The following is an 18,447-nucleotide window of genomic DNA, read 5'->3' as shown; positions in this document are numbered from 1 at the left end:
AACTCATTCTAAGCTCAAGTGCTGTACAAAACAGGTGGCAAGACCCCAGCACTAGAAAAACTCTTGCATGTGTACCCAGGAGTCTGATCAAGAATCTTTATGGCAGCAGCAATGTAAGGGTAAAAAACTGGAAACAACCTAAATATCCATCAAGAGGATGATGGGTGTTGAAACCATTCCATTTCTCTTGTCTGAAGTGCTGAGAGGCAGCTGAAAAGAAAGGTGTGTGCAAGTGGCACGAAAGAAGTCTCCAACACATTATTGAGTAAAAGGAAACAAATTACCAAATGATACATAGGGTATGAGTAAAAATCAAGAAAACATTTTAAGGTACCATATATGTGTGTGTACTTGCCTAATAAAAGGTCTCGAAACACCCCCTCCAAACTCATTGCAGGGATTACCAATAGGACAGTGAATGGCACCATGGAGAGTCTGATGATCATAATCTCAAGCCTCATCTCTAAAATGCCAAGTTTGGGACTTCCCTGATGGTCCAGTGATTAAGAATCCAACTGCCAGTGCTGGAGACATGGTCGGGGAAGATTTCCACATGCCCTCAGGGCAACTAAGCCCATGCACCACAACTGCTGAGCCCAGTGCTCTAGAACCTCTGAGCTCAACTGCAGAGCCCATATGCCTCAACTACTAAAGTCCGTGTGCCCTAGATCCCAAGCGCCTGAAGTAACAGAACCCCTCCCTCACTGCTGTCAACTAGAGGATGCCCATGGGCAGCAATGAAGACCCAGTGCGAGCAAAAGTTTAAAAAAGAAAGAAAGAAAATGTGAAGTTCAATCTTTCCTCTAGGCTTTCACACTAGCTGTTCCTTCTGCCCCAAGGGGTTTGTGCATGGCTGACTAGTTCTCTGTTAGGTTTCTATTCAGCTGTCCCCTCCTCAGAGGTCTTCATAAACCCCCCTGTGTAAAGCGACCATCCCCAGGTGGAAAATAGAGTGATTATGGGTGGGAACTTGTCATTGTATACCATTTTGTGCCCTGTGAATTTAAAACCAAGTGAACTTAATACCCATAGATAGCAATGTAAAAAACCAACATAGTTCCCTTAGATGTTTTCTTAATCACATCCCCCATCTCCTTTTTTTTTTTTCTAAGACCCTTGTCAGTGTCTGAGATGACCTTGTTATGGGTTCCCTTGTTTGCTGTTCCCCCACTCCGCTCACCCCCCACACCAGGAGGTTCCAGGGGGAGGAACTTGAGTGGGTCTGCCAAGTTGATGGCCATGAGCAGGGCCTTTTGCCCACAGCAGGTGCCCCATACATATTTGCCAAATGACAGAGCAAATAATGCCTATGGGTTTTTTTTCCCACAAGAAAAATATATTTTGAATTATGTAATTAAAATTTAATCATAAAAACTTTCCCCAACCTCCCTGCCAAATAGATGAAAAATAGGAAGCGAAGAGAAGGTTATTGAACTGGGTGTTTTTCAGGGTCCAGTCAGCTCTAATTATTAGACATTTGGTTTTGGGGTTTGGATTTTTTTTTTTTTCGGTCTAGCTAGTGGGTGGAATTTCCCCTCTCTCATAAGACGTCTATGAGAGGGAAGTAGGAGAAAGGGAAATAAACATTCTGGGGTTCCTCCATCAGCTTCTCTTCCTTCCGCTGGTCTGCATAACTGGGGAAGGGGAGTTCTCTTCTTTAATTCCGCTGAGGTCCCAGCTGGGCAGTGGGTTCCTCAGCCCCTTTCTGCCCCTTCTGTAAAAACAAAATGTGGAAGACGGTGAATAGGAACCCCTTCTTGCTCTCAGTATTTACTCCCTGGTATTCACAATGCTCCACTTCTATTTTCTCCTTCGGGGAACCAACATTTCTCATCTCTTCAACCCCTCTGTTTTAGGGCGAGGGGACTCCAAGGCCAGGCACTAAGGGATGGGCTTGCCAGCCTGGCCAATCAGAGACACGTCGGGCACGTGACCCAGTGTGGCCAATGAGAAGCAGCTCTGGAACCGCGGCTGCCCGTACTGGGAAACGCATGCTCTCCCCACTGGGGATGTTAGGTTCCTGGGATGTGAGCCTGGAGCAGCAACTCTCTGCCACCTCATGTGGAGACCCTTCAGGAAATGAAGCCAACTCAGAGAAAATAAAACTAACCGCATGACATCATTTGACAACTGGATGCAGTCATGCCTTAAGTCCCTGAACTCTTCAATTACACGGATCAGTAAATTCTCGGCTTTGTCTTCGCAGTTTAAATGAGGTTTCTGTCACAAATCAAAAGAATCCTTACAAAGTTCTCCTTTCTGCTGCTAAGAAATTATCCATACCCTCCGCCGAAGAGTAATAAATAACCCAGCTCTCTTCTCTGCCCTGCAAAGGCCTTCCAGTTTCCATTCTCACATTTCCTCCCAGACTTCCACCCCATACCTTAGCTTATATGGCTTCACCCACCACCTCTTTGGACATCTTCAAATAAGCTTTGTGATCCCATGGACTGTTGTCCACCAGGCTCCTCTGTCTATGGAATTTTCCAGGCAAGAGTACTAGAGTGGTTAGCCATTCCCTTCTCCAGGGGATCTTCTGACCCAGGGATTGAACCCAAGTCTCCTGCATTGCAGGCAGATTCTTTACTGTCTGAACCACTAGGGAAGCCCCCCAAATAGGGTATCTGGGCCCAATCCACAATCTCTCTCCTCTAAGACCTAGACCACCCTCAGAGATGTCCTGGTGGTCTCTGCAGTGCAGTCAAGTTGGTCATCAACATTCCGTGAATTTTTCGGCCTTATTCCTGGATGGAGGGGATGGTGCTTGGGATGATGGCACTTCATGGAGCAATGTTGTTGTTCAGTCGCTAAGTAATGTCCGATTCTTTGTGGCCCCATGGGCTGCAGCAGGCAAGACTTCCACGTCCTTCACTATCTCCTGGAGTTTGCTCAAACTCATGTCCATTGAGTCGGTGATGCCATCTAACCATCTCATCTTCTGTTACCCGCTTCTCCTCCTGCCCTCAATCTTTCCCAACATCAGGGTCTTTCCCAATGATGAAGCAAAGTCAGAGGCATATTTCATGGAGAAGAAGCACAATCTTTTCTCTGCTTCTGCTTCCAACCCCCCCCCACACACCTATCACAATTCTTCAGGACCAGGTGTGAGAATTTATTAATATATTGGGCAAATCCACCCTGGCTGCAATTTCTCCATCACTTAAAGGAGTGGGATGGGGGCCTGAATTACATGCTCCTATGAGAAACGTTCAAAAATACAGGGTCCTTACCACCCAGTGCTGTCTTGAGGCCTGGCAGAACTGAGAATAAGCTTCAGCGATGACTGTGGCCCTAGAGAGCAAAGAAAGGCCTTCAGGAGGGCATCCTCCTGCCAGCAACGCTCCTATTCCAACCTACCCCCCCCAACTCACTTGCAGTAGAGCCCTCCCCCAGGAGGTAAATCCGGGATGTCCTCAGAGGCCAGAGTCCTGAAAACTGTGTTCAAGCTGGGGGGCTCTGAGGCAGAGGCACACAGCTCTGAGAAAGAGACAAGAATTGTGGGGTTGCTTGGCTGGCAGACAACACTTTCCGCTGGACTCCCAACACTGCTCACCTGCAACTCTGCGTCCCAGGGCTGCATCGAGCAGTACCTCCTTCCTGATGGCCTCCTCACAAGGTCTGGGAGCCCCCGGAAAGCAGACCAGGAGGCATGTCATGTTGTCCAGGCTGCCCTGGAGAAGGTGGAGAAAAGAGAGCCTGGTGGAACACGCATGAGGGCCAGGGCTCTATGCCTTGGGCAGCAGTTTCCCAACTTTCCCCTTGTTCTAGTGCCCCCTTCCCAATCTGGTTGTGCGCATTTCTCGAAAGTACCACCTTTCTGCCACTCTAAAGCATGCCTCTCACAAAGACCAGTTGCTTAGGTCACGCCCTCTCCTGTCCTGGCCCCACCCTGTCAAGGAGAACCACTTTGGCCACCTGATGCAAAGAGCTGACTCATTGGAAAAGACCCTGATGCTGGGAAAGATTGAGGGCAGGAGGAGAAGGGGGCGACAGAAGATGAGATGGTTGGATGGCATCACCGACTCAGTGGACATGAGTTTGAGCAAACTCCAGGAGATAGTGATGGACAGGGAAGCCTGGTGTGCTGCCGTTCATGGGGTCGCAAAGAGTTGGACATAATTGAGCAACAGCAACGACAACTTCTCTTTTCCAAAGCTCCTCACACTATGCTGTTTAGCTGCTCTTCCTTCTGCCACTAATCACACCTCAGTACCTACCTCTAGGCCTAAGCGTTTGTGTTCAGTCACTTCAGTCGTATCTGATTCTTTGCCACCCCATGGACCGTGACCCACCAGGCTCCTCCGTCCGTGGAATTTTCCCGGCAAGAATACTGGAGTGGGTTGGCATTTCCTACTTCAGTGGATCTTCCCAACCCAGGAATCGAACCTGCGTCTCCTCCATCTCCTACATTGCAGGTGGATTCTTTACCACTGAACCACCTGGGAAGCCCTAAGAGCTGTCCCATTTCAAAAGACCACGCCCTTTCTCTTAAATCCTTCCTGTGTATCTGCCCATAGCATCTTGTCTCCAGTCTTCCCTCAGTCTCCGCCCTCTGCATCTTTTGACCCTGACCCGTTCCTGCAGGCCCGCCCCCTAATGTAGCCCCACTTATCCTCTAGTTTTACTTTAGCCTCTCCATCAGAGCTCCTCTTCCCTAAGTCCTGAGGTTCTTCCTTCAAAGATCTCAAACCCCGCCCCCAGGACCTTGCAAAGACACGTGTCCAACAGCTGCGCGCAGAGAAGCTCTGGGGCCAAGCCCAAACAGAGGCGCGATGCCACCAGTCTGGCTAGGGCAGACCCAGACATCGCATCCCACACGCCATCAGAAGCCAAGAGCATGAACTCGTCCTCCGCTTGGCGTGCCAGGGCGGTCACCTCAGGCTCCGCGGAAACGAGTTGCTGTTCTGGGGGCCTTCCCGGAGCCTCTTTGTAGGCAAAGTCTCCCAGTGCTCTGGACACTGCCAAAGAGCCCTCGAGGCGCCGACGGCTGATGGTGCCGCCCGCGTCATGGATGCGTTCACGTTCTCGGGGACGGAGGGGCCGATGGTCCTCGGTGCTGAAGGCCACGGCACCGGCGCGACTCAGCACCGCGCGGGAGTCACCGCAGTGCGCCAGGTACAGAAAGCGCGGGGAAACCAGTAACGCCACAGCGGTGGAGCCACCCGGCTCGCCGCGAGGCCAGAGGGCACGCAGGCGCGCGTCTGCGCTCAGAAAGGCGCGGCGCAGTGCTTCGCACACGCCCTGGGGCTCGCTGGGCGCCGGGCCCAGCGCCTCGAGCACTTGACCCTTCAGGTGGCGCGCGCCGAAGAGGGCGGCTCTTGCCCCGCCGTGGCCGTCGAGGACTGCGAAGAAGGCCCAACCCGGGGGCAGCCCGGGTAGCGCAAGCCAAGCGCAGTGAGCGTCCTCCATGTGTGCGCGCCAGCCCTGCACTGCGCTAGCCCCGAAGCGCAGACCGCACGCTGCCGCCGCACCCCCGTGCGGCCGCTGGGCGCAACGCGGCGCGTCTAGGAGGGACTGAGGCCGGTTGGGAGACCTGCATCCCTCCTCTTCTTCCTCCACCTCCTCTTCCTTGCGGACTGGCCAAAGGAGACGTTCCAGCAGGCGGGCAAGGGCCGCCATCCTTCGGCCTGGGGATCAGGAAGTCTCCACCCTCTGCACCTGCTAACCATCCCCGCCCCACCCGCTCACTAATCCCCTGCCTTGTGACATCTTAAACCACCTAAATCTCCTTCCTATGCCCTTGACTTGCACTCAAGTCACTAGAAAGCGTTGAACTCTTAGGGCTTCCCTCTTCCGCATCTTCAAAGCGAGGCTTTGGGTTTGGATCAGAGAAAAATGACAATAGTGCCAATCTAGCACTGACCATAGCTACACATAATTTTACATCATCATCTCCGGCTTACCGGAGAGGAAACCGTGTCACAGAAGTAAACAGTGTTATTGGGAAACGATTTCTAGAATCTGTATTCTCAACACAACACTCGGCTTCGGATACCCAGCCCTGCTCTGTCCAATCTTCTCCCATATCAGTGGTCCCATCCTGGGTTTCAAAAGCTTTCGATCCTTAACTTTTTATTTCGACCTCTCGTTCTCTGTCTAGTCCCCGGGTTTCAGTTGCTTCTCTTCCAGGTCCCGCCCATCCATTCATACATACAGTGGCTCCAAATATTTGCTATCCGACTGGACTCTAGCTCCGCCTCTTAGCTACAGGCCCGGCCCCCTCACTCCAGATTGCGCTCACCTTCTGAGCCAGACCAACTCCCTTGTTTGTTCTGCCTTATTCCCCCTAGGCCACGCCTCTAGCTCCTCAGTCTCGGGCTGACTCCGCCCAACTCTGAATAATTCTAAATTAGCTTAAGGCCCTTCAACTCTGAGCTCTTTTCGCCTTGTCTCAAAAGTTTCCAGGTAGTTTCTTCCCGCCCACTTTCCCACTCCCATTGAGATTCTAAGCTCATGCTTTATCTCCCAGCGGTAGAATCTTTGTACCCTCCCTTCATTGACACCTCTAGCTCCACCAGAACCGGGTCTGAGTTCCACGCCTCCATCCTCTCCGCCTAGGCTCCTGCATCCTTATCTCGCTGAGTCCGTCACCCCACTCTCGGCCCCACTTCGTACCCACCAAAGGCCCCGCCCTCCTCTCTCTAGACCCCGCCCTTCAGACCGCCTTCCACGACTTCTCGACCAGTAGCCTACTGCCCTGGCTCCGCCCCTCTATTAGGAAGGCCACCCCCCCTCCATCCTCCCTAGTTTTTCCCCGCCCCCTCGCCCTCCCTCAGTTTCCGCCCCCCGGTCTGTGGCCCCGCCCCTGGCCCCAGCGCTGCAGTGCCCCCCCTCAGCGGCCCCGCCCGCCCCTGCCGAGCCGAACTGAGGGCGGCGGCGGCGGCGGCGGCGGCTGGAGCGGCCCGGCAGGGGGAGGCGGCGAGGATGGCGGCGGCGGCGGCGGCGTCCTGGGCGCGGCGGAGATGAGCGCTCGCGGCCCCAGGCCCAAGGCGGCGTGGCCGGAGTGGGCGGGGGTCCCGATGCAGTCCCGAGGGGGGCCATGGGGCAGGTCCTGCCGGTCTTCGCCCACTGCAGTGAGTAGGGGGAGGCCCAGGCCTGGTGTGGGGCCCAGAGGCCCGGGTGGGCTCCTCTTCGGTTTCCCCTCCGACCTGGGCCGCGGGAGAGCCGAGATAGGGGAGGAGGTGAAGGAGACAAAGGAAGATCTGCCCTCCCCCATGTTCTGGCAGCGATGGGGGCGACTTGACCCGGAGAATCTGAGTGAGACTCGGCAGAGGTTGGGGGCACTGAGATAGCCGAAGCGGGGCGCGCTGGGCGCTTGGATGAGCTGCGGGGCTCCGCCCGGGAAAGAGGACGCTCTCCAGGAGCTGTCCCCTCGCCCTGGTGCTGGCCGCAGCCGGCGGGGAGGGGATTTCAATGGAGGGGTAGAGTCAGGATGGAGAAGAGGGGTCTGACTCCCCCTCCCCCGCCTCACCCATCTTCGCATCCCACCTCCGTTTTCTGCCCAGAATCAGAGGCAGCCCCGGTCTCACCCGAAGTGTCCAATCCCCAATCCCCAGGAAACAGCCAATCTCTGGGTTGGGGCTAGGACTCCTGGATCCTTAGCTGGTTTTACCACTCCAGGTCTTTCATTCCTGGTCTCCTATTCCCCATCTGAGGAAATGAAGTGGGGGCGGGGGGCATGCGGTTTCAATTTCCAAAAGGTATTGAGCATCTCCTGTAGGCAAAGTCCCAAGCTAGCTCTGAGAGGCTGAATTCCATAATTGAAATTGCCTTGTCTAAGCCTCATGATTTCTGAACCCAGAGCTCTAATAGTCCTTGTCTAATATTCTCTGTCTCACACCCCCGAGGTTCTGAGAACTGGGGATTTCAACACTGACCTAGCCACTTGCATGCCTTGGGAGTCCAGGTGCCAAGATTCTAAGAATTTGTTATTTCAACGTTTTAGCGTATCATCCCTACATTCTAAGATCTTGTCCCTACCTGGGCTTACAAAGGAAGGCCCTTCGTCTTCTCCCCACCCCACCCCCACCTTACCTCACTGCTCTCATTTCCCATCATCTTCCCATCAGTCACCCTGTTCCAGTCATATCTGCACACTTCTCTGTTCCTCAAATATGCAAAGCTTAGTGCTTGCCTCAGGGCCTTTGCACTGGCTTTTCCCTCTGCCTGTAAGACTTTTCCCTAGATATTCTCATGGCTTCATCACATCATTCAGATTTCTGCTCAAATGTCATCCAAGGAGTCTTCCTCACCAACCTGTCTGAAATAGCATCCCCTTATTTTCTCTTCCCTTTCTTTGATTTTTCTCCATACACTTAGCACCCAACACCATAAGTTTAATTGTCTGTGTCTATCTCCCCTATAGAGTGTAAGCTCTGTAAGACTAGGGGTTTTATTTACAGTTGTACTTTCAGGATCTAAAATAGTGACTGGCATTTATTAAGCACTCAAATAGTGGTTGTTGAAAGAATTAATGAACTGAAACCTCCTAAAAGCCTCCTAAAATCCCTAAGGGCTTCCCAGGTGGCGCTGTTGGTAAAGTACCTGCCTGCCAATGCAGGAGACGTAAAAGACGCGGGTTTGATTCCTGGGTTGGGAAGATCCGCTGGAGGAGGGCACAGCAACCCGCTTCAGTATTCTTGTCTGGAGAATCCTATGGACAAAGGAGCCTGGCGGGCTACAGTCCATGGGATCGGCAAAGAGTCAGACACGACTGAAGCAATGCTTAAAGACTCTAAGATCAAGATTCCTGGATGTGAACTTCCGAGACTGAGTTTCAGATAGCAGGGATAGGAAGGTTTTACAGTCTGTATGCAGAATGTTCTAAAGGTCCTGTGATGAAAATTCTAAGATTCCTTAACTCAGACAAGTTTCCAGGACTGGCTCACTACTGTGACTCGGGCAGTCTAAACTTCTAAGAGTCTTCGATATTTTCCTCTTGCAGAAGAAGCTCCATCTACAGCTTCATCTACCCCTGACTCCACAGAAGGTAAACAAAGAGGGAGGACGTGAGAGTGTAACTTGAAGGGGGCTCACAGCTGGGCCAAGGGGTTAAGGGGAGGGAGTCAGGGTCTTCGTCAGAGGAGCTCATGCCCTCCTTTGCTCGTGGCAGGAGGGAACGACGATTCGGATTTTCGGGAGCTGCATACAGCCCGGGAATTCTCGGAGGACGACGAGGAGACCACGTCGCAGGACTGGGGCACTCCCCGGGAGCTGACCTTCTCCTACATCGCCTTCGATGGTGTGGTGGGCTCTGGGGCTCGCAGGGAATCAGCCACTCGTCGCCCACGGCCCCAGGGCCGCTCAGTCTCGGAGCCGCGAGACCCGCCCCCTCAGCCCGGCCTGGGCGACAGCTTGGAAAGCATCCCCAGCCTGAGTCAATCCCCGGAGCCAGGGCGTCGAGGTGACCCCAGTTCTGCCCCTCCAGCTGAGCGCCCCCCGGAGGACCTGGGGCTTCAGCTGGATCAACTGGGCTGGGCCACCCGGGGAGCAGGGACTGGGGAGGACTCTGCCACCAGTAGCTCCACTCCGCTGGAAGACGAGGAGCCCGAAGGATCAGTGGCTGGAGAGGCTGGGAAAGGTGAGATGTCTGAGGTGCTGAGACTGAAGCCACAAGGGCTGGGTGGTTTCTATCCTTAGGGCACCTCCAAAGCAAAAGCTCACAGCCTTCTCTCTCTAACGCACCAGAATTGGACCTACCACTCGGATTCGTTCCGTCCTCGCCGCTGGAAGTCTTTACTCCACAGCCCAGCCCTGTCTCTGGGATCCCCCAGACCCCCACCCCATCCCCACCTCGATCCCGGGATTCGAACTCTTGGCCGGATGAGCCCTTGCTGGACGAGAAGGAGGAAGAGCCGTGGGGGCAGCTGGAGCAGGAGCCAATCACGGGGCAGTGCCTCGATAGCACGGACCAATCAGAATTCACACTGGAATCACACGTTCTAGGTAAACTCCGCGAGGGAACGTGCTACTTTGGACCACTGGGAGGGTGGAGGATTGATATTTAAAGGCACCAACCTCCCGAAGGAACTGAGGCGAGTGGAGAAACGGAGGAGGTATTGGTATTGGCAGGAGATTATAAACTCTACCTTTAGAAAAAGTCCCGTTACCTAAGATTGGGACTGGCTCTTTTTATATAGCTGCCCCGCCCACTCGAGAAATTAGCCCGCCCATTGAGGGTTTAGGATTGGGATTGGCTAATTGATTAAAAAAAAAAAAAAAACCCTCTTTTGTAGTGCTCCCCCTAGAGGCTGATTTTGGATAGGCCGAATCCCTGAAAAAGTAAGGCTCTCTGTTTTGAATGTGGCCACTCGGCTCGTAAAAGTAAACTCGGAGCCTTTTAAAACCTTTCCTCTTCCCTGACCGCTAGCATTGGCAAATTGTAAATAGACCCGCCTTGCTTTAAAGTATGCTCAGCCTCCTTGAACGGTTCCTATAGGTTGGTTGTAACCATCCCTGCTTTCGGCTGTTTACAAAGAGAGCCACACCGCTTGGAATTGTTCCCACCTCCATGGAGAGCCATTGGCTGGGTACAAAGGGGGCTCCGCCCCCTATTCCCTCCCTCCGGGTTCCACTGAAGTGGGCAAAATCCCTGAGAAGCAGCGGTGTCTGTAGCCTCTCACTCGGAGGAGCCGAGATGGGGAGTAAAGGTGGGCTTTCGGGGCGGCCTGGGACGCTGGGACGCGAGGGCTGGGGGACTATGGAAAGGGCCCCAGATTCGTTTTTGTCGCCCTCAACTCTGGGGGATGCTTCCTGTTGGTCCCAGACTCCCCAGAAATGCAGGCTGGGGGCTCTGGGGGTACCTAGGGAGGGTGTGGTGGGAATGTGGGGTCCCCTCTCTCTCCAGCCGGAGCTTTGGGGCCCGAGAGCAGCGAGGCCCCCTCCCCCCAGCCTCTGGTCCAGGCGGCGCTGTCACTCCGTAGCCGGACAGGCCAGCACAGCTGCGGGAGAGGCTCCCTCCCCACAGCGGGCCTAAACTTAGCCCCCGCCTCAGACGACCCGGCCCCTCCCCCACCCAGCGGCGCAGGCCTTGGGGAGCCTGCAGGGGAGGGGTTGAGGGGAGACCTACCCTAGTTACAGTAGATGGGAGGATGCGGAAGTGAGGAGTGTCAGACTCTGAGGGGGACTGGTTGGGATAGGTCAGCTTGAGTGCAGTAAGGGTGGTAGGATGGCAGTCCAGAAATAGATGGCAGGGTACCAGGCTCTCAGTTCAAGGCTCAAAGGGGAGCCGATTATAGGGAAAACTGTTAAAAGTTAAGATGCCTGAGATGAAACGTGGTCCAAAGGCCGCTGATCAAAGTTTAGGCTGGGCTTGGGAGGTGAGTTAGAAATTTGAGTTAGAGCCTAGGGAGGAGAATGATGTCATTAATACATTTAGGACTTAGATATGTGTGTTGGTAGGGGTATCAGGGAGATGTTACTTTATACCCCTCAGGGTGCATAAAATGAAAAGAACAATAACACCCATTGCTGGGCAGGATGCTGGGGAAAGATCACTTTCATTTCACAGAAAAAAGGATTGTTAGACTTTTGTTTGTAAAACCTTTTTACAAATACAAAAACCTTTTTACAATCCGATAAAATTTATGATACTTGAAAATACAAACTTAGTCCACCCTGTGATTTGACCCCTGGGATTGTATCTCAGAAATAGAACCTCCTGGAGGTAAGAATATCTACAGGAGGCTGTTGTTTGCAGTACTGTCTAGGAAGGGGATGGGGGGCAGGGAACAAAATAAATGGCCCGGCAATACATACGTGGTTGAATAAAATGAATAATGGTGTAGCTACACCATGGAATATTGTGTAGCCCTTAAAAAGAATGAATTAAAAGCTGTTCCAGTTGACCAGAAGAGAATTCTAGGAGAAAAAGTAGAGTGAGATATGCATGATGCAGAAGAATGATTTTTTTCACCCAAAATTCTGTTCACACATAATCTATGGGGAGGAGTAAGCTTGTGGGGACTCACTAGACAGTTAACTTGGGTTTTCCAGGAGGCATGCATGGAATGAAAGTGTTAGTCACTCAGTCATGTCTGATTCTTTGTGACCCCATGGACTGTAGCCCGCCAGGCTCCTCTGTCCCTGGGAGTCTTCAGGCAAGAATACTGGAGTGGGTAGCCTTTCCCTTCTCTAAGGGATCTTCCTGACCCAGAGATCGAATCCAGGTCTTCCGCATGGCAGGCAGATTCCTTACTGTCTGAGTCACCAGGAAAGCCCTAGCATGGAATAAAACAAGACAAATAAAAATCTGGAAATTGGGTTAAGGCTCCCACAGGTGTGTCAAGAGGTCACGGTTCAGCCCCAAGACAGGAAGTAGGAGGTCAAGAGGTCAGCCAGGGCAGCTCCAAACCCCAGCCTGATTGCCGCCCCCTCCCTCCACAGTGGCGGACCTGCTGTACTGGAAGGACACGAGGACGTCAGGAGTGGTCTTCACAGGCCTCATGGTCTCCCTGCTAAGCCTCCTGCATTTTAGCATCGTGTCCGTGGCCGCCCACGTGGCCCTGTTGCTGCTCTGCGGCACCATCTCTCTCAGGGTTTACCGAAAAGTGCTGCAGGCCGTGCACCGGGGGGACGGCGCCAACCCCTTCCAGTGAGAAGCCCCAGCCCGGCCCCCCACCCCTTATCTCTGTCCAGACCCTAGCGCTGACCCATGACCTCAGATCAGGCACTGACTTCTCAGTCTGGCCCCGACCCATCCTCTTCCTGTTCCTAACTCCAACCTGATACCCTGACGTTAAACTGGACTCTGACCCTTGGCTTCCAGCCCTGACCTCTGACCCTAACCTCTGATCCTTAATCCTTGATCCCATCTCCTGACCCTGACCTCCACCCTACCCCTCCACACCTGGCCTCCTCCCCAATCCTCATTTCTTGCCCTTGTCTTGGGCATCACCCTGGGCCCCCTCCACCCGCCGAGTCGCCTCACACACCTCTGTCCTCTCAGGGCCTACCTGGACGTGGACCTGACCCTGACTCGGGAGCAGACTGAACGTTTGTCCCAGCAGATTGCCTCCCGCGTGGTCTCTGCGGCCATACAGCTGCGGCATTTCTTCCTGGTAGAAGACCTCGTGGACTCCCTCAAGGTGCCCTGAAGCCCCCCACCTCCCTCCTGGGTCCCCAGCATTCACCTCCTTGCCCCTGGCGGGGTGGAGGGGGAGGAGGGCCATTGCTGGGTGAGCTCTCAGCCTGGGTGCACCCTGTAGGCACTGCTGACCCTCACCCTCACCCTCAGCTGGCCCTTCTCTTCTACATCTTGACCTTCGTGGGTGCCGTCTTCAATGGTTTGACTCTTCTCATTCTGGGTGAGCTGGGTAGGCTGTGGAGGGCAGGGTGGGGAGGTGGGCCGCTGGGGCTTGGTGGGGGACAGGGTCATGAATGGAACTGTTAATCTCCGGGGAGTACCCTGACCCCCCCATCTCTGTGTCCGCAGGAGTGATCGGTGTATTCACAGTCCCTCTGCTATATCGACAGCACCAGGTGAGTGTGTCAGGCCTTCAGTTGGCAGTACCCCAACCAAACACAACTGGTCTGATCGCCCCCTGCCCCCCAACAGCCAGGGTCGATGACAAATGTCCCAGCCCAAGATAAGAGGACCAGCTGGTGTTCCTACCCCGACAGAGTCAGGGTCTGACTGACACGTGCCAGGTACATGCGGTCTGCCTGCTGCCCTTCCTCCATGCAGCTAGAGTCTACCTAATACATGTCAATAGTCAGAGACAGGCATTTTGGTTGGTGTCCCATGACAGAGCAGTGGCAGAGCCAGGATCTAGCTGATGTATCCCAACCCAAGGCAAGTGGACTTACCAATGCTCCTCCCCAACAATGATGCAAAGCCTGCCTTGACATGTCCTAGCTCTGGAGAAGGAGCCTGACTGGTGTCTTCTCTCCCTGACACAGCAGGAGGCCAAGCAACAGTCAACCTAGCTAGAAACAGGCAGACAGGTGAACGCCTCCTCCTGACAGCCTGATACCCTCTGTCCCTATGATACCACCAGAGACTGACAAACACATATTCCATTTGCAGACAGACAGACAGACTGATGCCGTCTATCCCTACACATAGCCTGGGTCTGACTGGCACCCATCCCAGCCAATCAGGTGGACTGACTGATGCCCTCACTCCCTGAAACTGCGAGGGACTGACATTTCAGTTAAATCAGGTGGGATGTCCGTTACCCAGAACACTGACAGAACCAGGGCCAACTGACATACATCCTATCCAGAGACAGACAGATGGACCGCATTCCATTTTTTACATTCTCCAGCACAGCTGAGAGCCCAGGGATGCCCATCCCTGCCAGGGATATAGTCCTAAATAACTCCCTCACATGCTGGAATCACCGAGACTCACAAAGTCAGCTAATGTTGTGAATTAAACTAGTATTTAAATCAATCCACTCAGGGACTTGACAAGCAACACCAATGCCCTCTGCTCTGACGCTGTCCCTAAACACACATACATACACACATCTCAAAGATTAACAATAGTGCCCAGGACACAAACTCACTGGCAAATTCTTGTGTCTGCCCATCATCCCTTCCTACACAGCGTGTGGTCCAATCAGCTTGACACTTTAACTTGGACTTCTGACTTCCAAGGGTATTTTATTAGGTTTAGAGTTGAAGGTGGCATGGTGAGCTGCTCCCCCCAACTCCTGATTTGAGTCGGGAGAGGAAGCAGCCTCCTTAATGAATTAGGGAGAAGAGCAACCTCCAATCTCTCCTTTCACCCCTTTTCTTCATCCCCCCAGGCCCAGATTGATCAGTATGTGGGATTGGTGACCAATCAGTTGAGCCACATCAAAGCTAAGTAAGTGCATGTGGTGGCGATGGGTGGGATGGGGAATGGGGAAACTTGGGAACGTTTCCCTTGCCCCCTTTGCACCCCCACCTCCCCATATTCCTTATCCCTAAGTCTCCTGGGGTTGAATATCTCCTTCCTAAAAGCTAAGAGACAATTCCATCCAGGCCAGTAGTAGGTGGAGGGTTGGGGCTGGTTTGGGCCCTAGGTTCCTCCTTCCAGTTTTCCCTTTAGTTCTGAGTTATCCTCTCTTGCCCCACCCCTTGACTCCACCTGTTTCTCCCTCAGGATCCGAGCTAAGATCCCAGGGACCGGAGCCCTTGCCTCGGTAGCAGCTGCAGTCTCCGGACCCAAAGCCAAAGCCGAATGAAAGAGGTGTCTCTGCCTGCGGGACGCCTGCCCCCACCCCCTGTAGCCCTCTGCCCTCTTCCATCTCCCTTCCATCCCTGCCCTCATTCAGCCTCAGCCCGAGCCATTTCCCAGTGGGTGTCAGGATCACTCACACCAGGGAGTTTGCGCAAATTGCCTGAGCGGTCAGGACTACATTTCCCAAGAGGCTCTGCTCTAGGAGTCCAAGGAAAGCGAGGCACCTTGGCCGCGGGGCCTGCTGGGACTTGTAGTTGCCTAGATAGGGCACATGCCCTGCACTTCCGTGACCCCACCGCTGGAGGCGCCGTGAGGGCTTGGTGTCTCTTTCGACGCCACTAGCCCCAATGCGGGGGCTTTGCATGGGGCCCAGGGGAGGCCTGAGCTTGGATTTACACTGTAATAAAGACTTCTGTGGAAAACCCAAGGCCTCCTGTGCTTCCAGTCCCCTCCAGCTTTCATATTCTGCCCTGAAAAGCGCGTAAGTGATTCTCAAGAAGGAACCTTCCCCATCTCTGCAGAAGAAGAACGGAGAGGCGATGGATCCCAGGGCTAGTCAGGCCTTGACAGTCGCTTTCCACGCCTGTACTCGTGGCAGACAGCACTAGGCGATCCCCACACTCCGCCTGCTGTGCTCCCATCTCACCTGAGTCCCAGACCCATGTATCCAGCTGCCTTCTGGAGGACTCCCCCCTCAAATCTATCCAAACCTCTTCCTGGTCTTACCTGATTTCCAAGTCCGGGAGTCCCCCTCCGGTCCACGTTGTCGCCCAGCCAGAGATCCAGATTTGGCCCTGGGCTCCTACTCCCTCATCTATTCAGTCGTGAAGCCACGTCTATTCACTCTCTCAAACGTCTCTCATCCACCCACTTCTCTCTATTCCAAATGCCTTGGGAATAAACACAGGGCCTCTGGCTTCTGGGCCTCGGTTTCCAAAACTAAACCGGGGCAAGAGGAGGCAGGAACCTCGAGTCTACAGACCAGGGATCCTGGGACTTCCTTGGAAGTCCAGTGGTTGAGACGCTGTGTTTCACCAGAGGGGGCCGTGGGTTCGATCCCTCCTGGGGGAAATAAGATCCCGCATGCTTTGCAGAAGGACCAAAAAATAGGAAAAACAACAACAAACCAATAGATTGGATTTGAATCAACTTTTCTACTTTTCAACTACGTGACCTTGAGCAGGAAGCCTCCCTTTCTTCAAATGAAAAGTTGTCACCCTAAACTACCTACATCCCACTCAGTTCCTTGGACCTTGATGATCTATATATCATTTGTTCTGCTAGTTGACTGTTTTGTTCTTTTTTGCCGTATCACATTGCTTGTAGAATTCAACCCCCCGACTAAGGATCAAGCAAGGGCCCTTGGCAGTGAGAGCACGGAGTCCTAACCACTGGACCACCAGGGAATTCCCTAAATTGTTTTATTAAAAAATAAAGCAAACGTCTTTTAAAATGAAATGTTACTCCACCACTAAGGAAGTCAGTATCCCTTGCCAGCAATCGAAGATAACAGTTAAACATAAAACTATTACCATTTAAAATGTTTACTTGAAAAAAAATAAATAAAATGTTTACTTGTGCATCACTTAAAATCTTGCCTCTAGTGAGACATGTCACATTTTACAAGATATATAATAATGTTACAAGAGTGGTAGTTACAGTCTCAGTTTTTGTATACAGGGATTGCATAGCAGCAGCTTCTTACTTAAAAGAAAGAGTACTTGAGGGGCTTCTCCTGAATCTGGATTTGGCAAGCAGGGGCAGTGTTTTGTTTTTGTTTTTTAGGGGCAATGTTTTAAACCTACAAATAAAATAGTAACACTTCCTAAAGGTATTTTTTTTCTAAACATATTTTTATTGGTACTTTCTATAAGTCGAAGTGTCCGTTTGTCTTTATCAAAAACTGGAGAAAGAGGGACTGGTTGAGATTATGGATACAAGAATGTCTAAAGCCCCCAAGCCCATCCTTGGCACCCCCACTGGAGGCAGGAAACAGGTTGGTGATGGGAACATTCTTAATTGAGTCACTCACAGTGCCATGTCTGGCTTTTATATCCATCTGCTTGCCATGATTCCCCCTAGTTGCACTAGTTTTGTTTTTCAGATGGGGAAACTGAGGCTCAGAAAAAGATGGTGTTTTGGGTTTTTGTTTTTGTTTTTGTTTTTGCCCCACAGCATGCAGATCTTATTTCCCCACCTAGGGATGGAAACTGTGCCTCCTTATAGTGGGAGCACAGAGCCTAAACCACTGGACCACCATGGAAGTCCCCATATTCTTGCATTCATTGTACAAACGTATAGTGAGCGTCTGGCAAGTGCTCAAGCACTCTTTCGTTATCAGGGACACAGAAATGAACCAAAACAAAGTCCATGGTTTCATGGAGCTGCTATTTTAGCGGGAGCAGCCAGACATAAAGCAAATGGACATAGACAAGGGCAGGTGGTGATCAGGGTGATGGAGAGAAGTCCAGCAGAAGAAGGAGACAGAGTGACAAGCCTTGCTATTTTAAACTGGGTGGTCAGGGAAGGCCTCATTAAGTGGTGATATTTAAGCAGAGGCCAGAGTGAAGAGAGGCAGTGAGTCATGGAAACATATGGAGGAAAGGAGATTCAGACATGGGGGTCAACAGATGCAATGGCCCTGGGAAGCAAGCATGCCTGGTGTCTGCAGCAAGCGATCTGTGTGCCAGAAACCAAGTATATGAGGAGAGAGAAGTAGGAGGACATGGGGTCAGAGAAGTGGAAAGGGCTAATTGTCAGGATTGTAAAGTTGCGGTAAGAGATTTGACTTTTCCACTGAGAAGGGAGACATGGGAAGATTCATGAAGGGGAATGACATTGTTGTCAAAGGATCACGGACTTGGATTATAAAAGGATCACTTTTTTTTGGTTTGTTTTAAATAATAATTACGATGGCACACTTTCTATTTTTTCACGTGGATGGGCTGTGTGGATAGGGTAGGGTACTATCCGCTTCTATGGCTCACTTTCCTCGGCCATAAAATGCAAATGCAAAAACCGATGATCTCTAGTGTTTAAGCTCAATGGGGACAGAAATTCTGTCATCCCCAGTACCTAGGATTGTGTCTGGGACTCTGGCGCTCATTGGAAAAGACCCTGATGCTGGGAAAGATTGAAAGCGGGAGGAGAAGGGGACGACAGAGGATGAGATGGCTGGATGGCATCACTGACTCGATGGACATGAGTTTGAGCAAGTTCCGGGAATTGGTGATGAACAGGGAAGCCTGGCGTGCTGCAGTTCAAGGGGTCGCAAGGAG

The 18,447-nt window shown here is 52.5% G+C and overlaps 2 protein-coding genes across 3 annotated transcripts; one reads left to right on the top strand and one right to left on the bottom strand.

Moving 5' to 3' along the window:
- Nucleotides 1–1,314: 1,314 nt before the first annotated feature.
- On the bottom strand, nucleotides 1,315–5,619 carry PPM1N (protein phosphatase, Mg2+/Mn2+ dependent 1N (putative)). The gene is made up of 5 exons (XM_065919377.1): nucleotides 4,705–5,619; nucleotides 3,554–3,671; nucleotides 3,372–3,477; nucleotides 3,231–3,291; nucleotides 1,315–1,714 (listed from the first exon to the last, which is right to left on the bottom strand). Exons 1-5 carry the CDS (start codon nucleotides 5,617–5,619, stop codon nucleotides 1,658–1,660), a joined length of 1,257 nt encoding a protein of 418 aa, XP_065775449.1. The 3' UTR covers nucleotides 1,315–1,657.
- Nucleotides 5,620–6,882: 1,263 nt separating this feature from the next.
- On the top strand, nucleotides 6,883–15,596 carry RTN2 (reticulon 2). Of its 2 annotated transcripts, XM_065920640.1 has the most exons (10): nucleotides 6,883–7,073; nucleotides 8,945–8,989; nucleotides 9,113–9,580; nucleotides 9,688–9,945; nucleotides 12,385–12,592; nucleotides 12,947–13,085; nucleotides 13,235–13,304; nucleotides 13,433–13,479; nucleotides 14,754–14,812; nucleotides 15,092–15,596. In XM_065920640.1, the coding sequence occupies exons 1-10, from the start codon at nucleotides 7,040–7,042 to the stop codon at nucleotides 15,171–15,173; spliced, it is 1,410 nt and encodes a 469-aa protein (XP_065776712.1). In that variant the 5' UTR covers nucleotides 6,883–7,039; the 3' UTR covers nucleotides 15,174–15,596. The 2 variants fall into 2 exon arrangements, with proteins under 2 accessions (XP_065776712.1, XP_065776713.1); XM_065920641.1 differs by lacking the exons at nucleotides 6,883–7,073; nucleotides 8,945–8,989; nucleotides 9,113–9,580; nucleotides 9,688–9,945 and adding an exon at nucleotides 10,505–10,649.
- Nucleotides 15,597–18,447: the final 2,851 nt, after the last annotated feature.

This window comes from Muntiacus reevesi, chromosome 2 (assembly GCF_963930625.1).
Source record: "Muntiacus reevesi chromosome 2, mMunRee1.1, whole genome shotgun sequence".
NCBI classification, from domain to species: domain Eukaryota; kingdom Metazoa; phylum Chordata; class Mammalia; order Artiodactyla; family Cervidae; genus Muntiacus; species Muntiacus reevesi.
Note: the sequence above shows the minus strand (reverse complement) of the source record. Positions and strands in the feature narration are given on the sequence as shown.